At 39.0% G+C, this 8,998-nt stretch overlaps 1 protein-coding gene across 4 annotated transcripts in view; it reads left to right on the forward strand.

Moving 5' to 3' along the window:
• The window catches only part of Yaf2 (YY1 associated factor 2), a 67,459-nt gene extending 58,461 nt beyond the window's left edge, over positions 1 to 8,998 (forward strand). For 3 of the 4 annotated variants that reach the window (XM_059247530.1, XM_059247531.1, XM_059247532.1), the window contains exons 3-4: positions 6,170 to 6,322; positions 7,251 to 8,608. In XM_059247530.1, the coding sequence (XP_059103513.1) occupies positions 6,170 to 6,322; positions 7,251 to 7,488 (391 nt within the window). In that variant the 3' untranslated portion in view covers positions 7,489 to 8,608. Of the gene's footprint in view, positions 1 to 6,145; positions 6,323 to 7,250 lie in introns of all 4 variants that reach the window. The other variant, XM_059247533.1, reaches the window with a different exon arrangement.

The raw sequence follows: 8,998 nt of genomic DNA on the forward strand, positions 1-8,998 counted from the left end.
TCGGTATCCCACAGGAGCCATTGGTAATCAGTAGTTCAGCAGTGATGGATAGGGCTCCGTGAGCCCCTTCCCCATCCATGACTGACTGTTAAGAGGCCCAATCTTGTACAGGTCTAGTGGAGGTACCCACAGCTACTCTGGGATCACAATTGCAATGGCTGTATCGTGCCTAGGACATAGTATATCTCAGCCCTTCTCCTTGTCTTCTGGTTCATCCATTCTTTCTACTCCCTCATCTGTACTGTTGCCTGAGCCTTGCATGGAATGCGATCAATGTCTTGATTAGGGTTGAGCGGTCAACTGTCACTTTTTCTCAGTACTTTGAAAAGCCATGAGTCTCTTTTAAGGAATAGCATTTTTGAAGGCAAGGAATACTACAGAAAATATATTGATGACTAAAAATAAAAGACACAGGATACAGAGCTGATAGTTACAATTGCTTCTCAGAGCACTGGTTCTACAATTCTGCTTGCCTATGGCCAGCTTCACTCAAGTTTATAAAACTGGCAAGCTCCATGATAAAATAGCTGACAGTAACTTAAAGGAGAAGAGGTTTGCATGGCCCATGGCTTCATAGTACAGTCCACCACCACAGGGGGAGCACCATAGCTTGGGCTGTTCTTCACATCTGGCAGATCAGGGAGCAGAACTCCTGCCAGAACCAGAAACCAGTGTCACCCTGAAGGCCTTCCACAGTGGTCCAGTCCACTTCTGTTTAAAGGTGCCATTGTCTCCCAAAACAACACTGCCAGCTAGAGACCAGTTGTCCAAACCCATGATGAGCCAGTGGGAGACATTTCACATTCCAGCCATGGCATTTCGCATGCCCAAGATCAAGTGTATTGGTTCTCTTTAGAGAAGGCCATGCTTGTCCACCTAGACCTACCAGTTCTTTTCCTTATATGATTGGCAGCTCCTTATCCCTGTTTATCCAGGCATACATTAGAGTGCATTGTTCCACTTCTGGATTGCTGGACTGTAGTAGAGATCTACTATAATTCATTAATAGCCTGATACAGTCTATTTCTCCCCTGACAAATTCAACTAGTTCTCTGTTGGTTTTGCCTCCTGGAATACAATATTTTCAAGTATTTTATTCTTCCAATTGAGAGTGTAGTACTTTAGGAATATTCTAGATTGATAGTTCATTTAAAAGGAAGGATCTAGGGGCTGGAGAGATGGCTCAGAGGTTAAGAGCACCGACTGCTCTTCCAGAGGTCCTGAGTTCAATTCCCAGCAACCACATGGTGCCTTACAACCACTTGTAATGAGATCTGGTGGCCTGCAGTCACATATGCTGTATACACAATAAATAAATAAATCTTTAAAAAAAAAAAAAAGGAAGGATCTAATTCAATTTTATGGATTTATGATGTAAATTATACCTTACTAATAGATGCTTTACAGTGATTAACCTGCATGTCATCACCTGCCCCATAAGGAATAATTATTCTAGGGATGTTCTAGGAAGAGAATATCTGTTAAGAATAAATAAGACTTAAAAGAATAGAAAAGACAGAGTAGCAACTATCTTGTACGGTTTGTGAGTTGCACAGTCAGGATTGTTTTCCTCGTGCATGAAAGTGGGAGTGTGACATTGTGAAGCAGTGTCATCTAGCTGATGGAGTCAGCTTGGAGACTGTTGTCACAAAGTTACTCAGTACAGCATAATGGTGAATTCTTAAGACTGTTCATGGTGTGCACCGTGATCACTGATGTACCTGGTAAAAGGGAAAGGATCGGCTCAGGACCCCGAGACTCAGTTCTCAGCACAAAGGGGACTGATTGACCTCAGGAGGACAGTGGGCAGGAATAAGAGACAAAGACAGGCTAGAGGAAGAGAGAGACAGGGAAGAGGAAGAAGGGAGGGAGGCCGACATGGCACACAGGAGCATGGCAGTTTATAACGGTGTTAGGTTGGGGTGTTTAATTTTAATTGGGCATGTTAATTAGGTGAGCCAAAGGGAGCTTTTGATTCCTGAATCTTGGTAGTCAGCCTCAGGAGGAGGAAGTGGCGAAATCAGGGACTAGACCTTGGTGTCTAGCTTTAGGAATGTGATCTAATGGTTTTTTAGCAAGGCAGAGGGCATGGGAGAGAAGGGCAAGGCCTGCCAGAGCCATGTCTGCCATGCTCAGACTCACCAGAGTTCCTTCACCTAGGAGAACTAGATAACTGTTTATTTTTCTCTAAAGGTAACACCAAATACAGTTGACATTAATGTGATATATTATAGTGACAATAATAAGGCACTTCAATTTGCTAATGGCTGGAAATGTCAGGATTTCCACTTTTTAGAGATTAATTTTTACTTTATGTGTATGTGTTTTTCCTTTGTGTATGTATGCATACCATACATGGATGCATGCATGCGAGTGTGTATGTGTGTGTGTGTGTGTGTGTGTGTGTGTGTGTGTGTGTGCACACGAGCTATCTAAGTTATCTAAGGAGTCTAGAAGAGGACACCGGAACCTGGGGTTACAGGTAGCTTTGCACTGCCATGTGTGTGCTAGGAACAGCCTGGGTCCTCTGCAAGAGCTGAATCATCTCCTCAGCCCCAGGATTTCCTCTTTCAATTTATTTCAATAGTATTTTTATATATTCATTTGTATTAAATTTTGAGGTAAAAGTAATGACAATACAAAACATAGTATATGAATGTGACAAAGCTGTAATTTAATGGAGAGACCCAGAGATTTATAAAGCCCTGTAATGACCGTTTCTTAGCTACATTTTCTGTTTTAGAGAGTTTGAAATGACTCACTATTTATTAGACATTAACCTGATCAAACATACTCCAGCCATGCCATACCTTTCAGCTTTTTCTTTCCATATTTGGGTATAACTGAGAAAGATAAAGAAATAATTATTTCTCTTACTTTCACATTGTGTCTTTACCCTTATGTGTCAAGTAGAGTTGATCCTGGCCAGTAAGCTTAGAGGCAGTACCCCATTTCTTTTTCTTTTTTTTTTTTTTTGGTCCATGGAGGCCACAGGAGGATGTCTAATGTTCCCTAGCATTCCTTTCCCGCCACCCCCAGCCTTATTCTCCTGAATTAGGATCTCTCACTGACCTAGAACTTGCTAGGCTGATCCAACAAGCCCCAGCTGTCATCCACTCAGGCATGTCCAGCTTTTTACCTGAGTGCTGGTGATCCAAACTCAGGTGCACAGCCAGCACATGGCTCACGCGGAGCCATCTCCTCAAGCACTGTAAATGTAAACTCTTCAGACATCTAACCCTGATTCTGTCAAACCTATTTTAAAATTAGTGTACGTCTATCTTTGGTGTGTTTCCAGTATTTCACACTAAGTAGGCTATAAATGTTCACAGCCTGTTTGTTGTATGATGTTTTGGTTGTGTTCTGACAAATAAAGCTTGCCTGGAGATCAGAGGGCAGAGCTAGCTACTAGTGAACCATAGAGGCCAGGCAATGGTGGCATACACCTTTAATCCCAGCACTTGGGAGGAGGAAGCAGGAAGATCAGGAGTTCAAGGTTACCCTGGGCTACATACACGAGATTGAACCAGTTTAAAGAGAAATGTTGTCGGGTGGTGGTGGCTCACACCTTTAATTCCAGCACTAGGGAGGTGGAGACAGGAATATAAGGTGGGTGGAGACAGGATCTCTCCCCTCTCCCACCCCATTTGGTCTGAGATTTCATAGAGGTAAGAAGTTTCTAGTGGCTGCAGTTGAACCTGAGTCCTCTGGAACATCAGTCAGTGTTCTTAACCACTGAGCCATCTCTCTCCTCTCCATCTCTCTCCTGGTGCATGCCAGTAGGATTTGCTGAAGGAAGTGGAGGCAGGAGGATCACGAGTTTGTGGCCAGCCTGGGTAGCTCAGTTGGTAGAGCATGAGACTCTTAATCTTAGAGTTGTGGGTTTGTGTCACACGTTGGGTGCCAGATATAGCGAGAAATCCATGGAGTTTGCTTAACAGGCGAAGGAATTTATTAGAGGGAAAAACTCACTGTACAGAACAAAGTAGTCGCAGGTTCTGGAACGTTGTTCTGGCTGCCTGAGTCAGTCCCATATCCAAAATCACAAAGCAGAGAAGAGAATGCATACATGTATCTCAGGTCTTAAGGGTTGCTGAGAGGCCACGCCCCAGGGACATGTACTTCAAGGTCATAGGCAGGTAGAGCAGTTACCTGCTGCATCTCTAGGGGCAGTGCTTCGAGGTCATAGACAGAACATCTATCTACTATAGGCTGCTGCTCTGCTTCTCTGATCTTTCAGCTTTCACCCTAACATTTGACTCTGGGTTTTTATTTATTAAGACTAATTAGGATCACACATCAACAGCCCATTTCCTGAGATCTGTTTTGCACACTGCTTCTTTATACCCTGTTAGCCTTCAAACTTTTAATGTTTATGCAATATTTTCTCATTTCCTATTTTGTCCTGCTATAATTAAGACATCAAAGATTTTTTAAAATACCCTATCCAGTGTAGCATAGGATTTTTTAAAATAAAATTTTAATTGAAACTTTACTGTAAAAAAAAGCTTCTACATTAATCCCAGCACTTGGGTGGCAGAGACAGTCAGATCTCTGAGTTTGAAGATAGCCTGGTCTATATAGTGAGTTCAAGGACAGCCCAAGCTACATAGGGAAAATCCTAGCTCAAAACAAAACAAAAACAAAAAGAAGAAAGAAAGAACTTGGAAATAAAAAAAAAAAAACCAAAAAACTACATACTCAAATTAGCTAGATCAAAATTCTGAACATCTAAATGAATTTCTATACAGTTAGAATAGCTATTCTGAAGTTATGAAGCTTCACATTAGATGTTAAGACTGTATTAGCAAATATATTTGTATGCACTTACCCTTCACCAAAAAAAAAAAAAAAGAAAGAAAGAAAAGAAAAGAAAAAAACCACAACAAGAGTTGAAACAAGAATAACAATTAGCTTTATATCCTCTTTCATGACTCAAATGCTCCTCCCTGTGTTCACTCCTTCCTTGTCACCTATTATGTGGACCCTTTCATGGTCTCTTTCTGCATGTTGTACTGTGCTCACATACATGCACATACACCATGGGCTAGGATCCACAGATGAAGGAAAGCATGTTTGTTTTTTCTTTCTGAGTTCACAGGAGGATGTCTAGTGTTCTCAGCATTGAATCCCCCCCACCCCCCCACCCCACCCCCCCACACAATTGTGTGATCTTGGTTAATGCTATACATTCCAAGTTCTTTGGTTGTTTCGTTTTTTTAAATAGGATTTTCTAGTCAATGGTTTTTTTTTTTTTTTTAATAGGATTTCCTAGTCAATAAAGTTACCATCATTTATAAACCACGGGTTAAAGTGTGATTTTGTTTTGCTCATATTTCTCCACTTTCTGTCCTCCTCCTCCTCCACCTTTCTTTCTTTTTTAGGAACTTAGAGATTATTTTCTCTGAATCTTGCTTCAGTTGCCCAAAATCTGTCAAAGTTGGAGGGGTTCTTGATCTGGGGTGATAGGGTACTTGTTCATTCTAGAGCCAAAGGAAAAGCCATGCATATACCCTGAAATAAGTCCTGCAGTAGGTTTTTAATAAGTACCTTTAAAATGTGGAAGTTGGAAAATCTTGGAGTTGGGCATATTCCAGCATCAGAAATGCATAGGAAGATTGTAAGCAGAGACAGAGGAGTCTCAGTGATTTCAGTAATGAGTTTGACAGTACATACACAATCAATGACGGAATTAAAGAGCCTAGAGAAGGAACAAGCCGATTTTACTATAGAGACTTAGCTCTTGTGCACAGGAAGAAGGATGGGCTAAAACACCTTCTTGGGGCTCGGGAGTGCCTTAGCTTATACTTGGCATGTGTGAGGCCATGTCCTTCAGCCTCAGCACTGATAACAGAAACTAGAGTATGAACTTTGGTGTTAAATGTCTAAAATTCATGTTTATTATCATATGTGCCTTATTTTCACAGACATACATTTTAAATAATGTCATTTGTTTCTTTATATACAGTTTACATCTTGGACTTAAAATTTTAACTGTTATGATTGTTTGCTCTATTTTGTTGAGCAGGCATGAAAATCTATATTTTACAGATAAGGAGTTTTATACTTGAAATCTTCATAAAAGATATTCTCATAGCATGCTATTCTTTTTATAAAAATATGTATCTTTAAGTTATAATAAAAGCCTTTCTCTTTACTGTACATACAGGAAACCTCGACCTGTCTCCCAGCTGGTCGCACAGCAGGTTACTCAGCAGTTTGTGCCCCCTACCCAGTCAAAGAAAGAAAAGAAAGACAAAGTAGAAAAAGAAAAAAGTGAAAAGGAAGCAACTAGCAAAAAGAACTGTCACAAAAAAACCAGGTAAGAAAGTGTTTTGTGGTGTTTGAAAGAATAAAAATAACCATTTAATATTCTATTTTAAACTTTGGTCATATTTCTGTATGCAAAGTGAAAGTAAACTATTTTATCTCAATATAAAATATCACAAAATTTTTCTGATCTTGAAAGTTATGTTGGAAATTAGGAAAGGTCAAAATATAAGCTTAAATGTGAAGAGGCTTTCCTTGTTTAGTAGATATTTAGAAGACATTTATGTCTATTCTTCTTCCTTTATTAAAAAAAAAAAGAGGTACTTGACATTCAGGAAAGTGCTATTCAGAATCATGAGTGGAGAGTTGCATGACCTTTGACCAATGATCATGGTTGTGGATCTTGTCATAACCGTCAGTGTACAGCAGTGGAGTGAGAGGTTAGCCTAGCCTTAGCTTTATTTTAAAGATGTATTTATTTCATTGTTTTATGTGTACGAGTGCTCTGCCTACATGTATGTATGTGCACTGTGTGCATGCCTGGTGCCTGCGAAGGTCAGACGAGAATTTCGCCTCCCCTTGGACTGGAGTTAAGGACTTTGTGAACTGCCACATGAGTGTTAGGAATCAAACCTGGATTCTCTTACCACTGAGCCATCCCTCCAGCCCCCCGCCTTAGCGTTTGTCAACTGCCTTTGTGGTACAGTCGTGTCTTTGTTGCCCTAAAACATATGTTAGAATAAAATTATTAAGCTACCTGCAAACTTGCGTATGATTTTAAAGCATGGTTAAACCATTACATCCAGGCTGTCAGCCATCTGTTAGGTTGAAAGTTCATGAGTGATTTTGTTTGGTTATTGTTAATATGTATTATAATATTTTGTGATACTTTTATTACTTTTGTTTAGTTATTTAGTATGTACTCAGAAATTTGATACTGAGCAAAGCTTGCCTAAAATCTCATCTTTTTTTGTGTTTAGACCAAGATTAAAAAATGTGGATCGGAGTAGTGCCCAGCATTTGGAAGTCACTGTTGGAGATCTAACAGTCATTATTACAGACTTTAAGGAGAAAGCTAAGTCCGCGCCGGCATCCAGTGCTGCTGCTGGGGATCAGCACAGCCAGAGCGGCTGCAGCTCTGACAACACGGAGCGGGGCATGTCCAGGTCCTCCTCGCCTCGAGGGGAAGCCTCATCCCTGAACGGAGAGTCTCACTAAACATTCTTGCTCCTCTTAGTCTCGCCTGTCCTCCCATGGAAATACAGATTATGCCAAGAACTACCACATTTTCATGACAGACACATTCATGCTTAACCATAATTTGAGTTTTACATGAAATATGAATTTTTCCAGGACTTATTAGATTTTATCGCAGTGTAAGCTACCAAACATTTCCAGACTTAACGTTTTGGTCTCTGCTGTTAAATGCCATGAAAATGTGGTTGAATTATTCATTATGCAGTGTTACTGGTAAGTCTATTTTCACTTATAGTTTAGTGAATTCTAACACATAATTATTGAATTCTCTACTATTGGCATGTAATGAGTTTAAATTTTTTATTACATAGTGCAAGCTGCCTAAATATGTATTATTTGAGAATTGTGAAACAAATAGTTATATGTATGCAAGTCAGAGATCAACTTAATCAACTATTGCTGCAACAGGATTTTCTTAATAGTTATCCTCTTAATGCACCTGCTGGTACTTGGTGTGGTTAAATAGGAAAGTTGTTATTAAATAAAGAATTTGTATGAACCTTTGCCAATGTTTTTGACATGTTTTTACTAAATTATTGTTTCTGAGTTATGTTTTATCCATTTTTGCAGTTTTTATTTGTTAGTTTGCTTATTTTTCAAAGCATCAATTTATTGTAATGTTTACTAGCAGAATTGTAAACAATAAAATATGGATTGTTTAGCTTTCTAATTCAGGTTTAGTGCTATTGTCATTGAACACTGGTTTTTCCTGTATTCTCTAAGACATTAAAGTTAAAGAAGTATAAGCATCTGGCAAAAACGGAAAAGAACTTGCCATACTTGGAAAAGCTTTAACTTAATGATAGTTTATCACTGTTTCCTCGTTCCAAATCTAGCCACAGTCATAGACATGTGAATCTAATTAATATAAACATGGTAACTATTGCACAGAACTGGGAGGTTAATCTTAAATCAGTTTAATTGGCCTTTTGCTAAATATAACAACTCGTATGAAAACCATAGTACCCTAGTTCCAGATACAGCCTTCAATTTATGCATTTATCAGTATCTTGAAATAAAAAGTATCTACAGCCCCACTCACTTATGTACAATTTCCAATAAAATATTTTTTATGACTTCAGATTTTGCATTTTGTTTACAACTAATGAAGTATGTTATGTTGTATTTGAAAATCCATTTTAGAAACCACATGCTACATCTTAAATTCTATTAAATTCTTTTGTTTTCTCTAGCCATTTGCTTAATATATATCTACCTATAGGGGGCTTCTGAAATGTAAATCAGCCTAAAGACAAGACCTAACTTGAATATAACCTATCACATAAAACATGCCATGATAACGTTTGAAGGAAAAATAAAACTGTGGACCCTGAAAGTTGTGATAATTGGTTTCTCATGGTAATGTAACTCTGTTCAATTGCAGTACTTTTTATTGATACAGTGGTACTCTTGTAACATGTTAGTTGTGAATACAGTTTATTGCATACAGTAAAAGTCTGTGATGAAAACA

This window comes from Peromyscus eremicus, chromosome 20 (genome assembly GCF_949786415.1).
Source record: "Peromyscus eremicus chromosome 20, PerEre_H2_v1, whole genome shotgun sequence".
Classification (NCBI taxonomy): Eukaryota; Metazoa; Chordata; class Mammalia; order Rodentia; family Cricetidae; genus Peromyscus; species Peromyscus eremicus.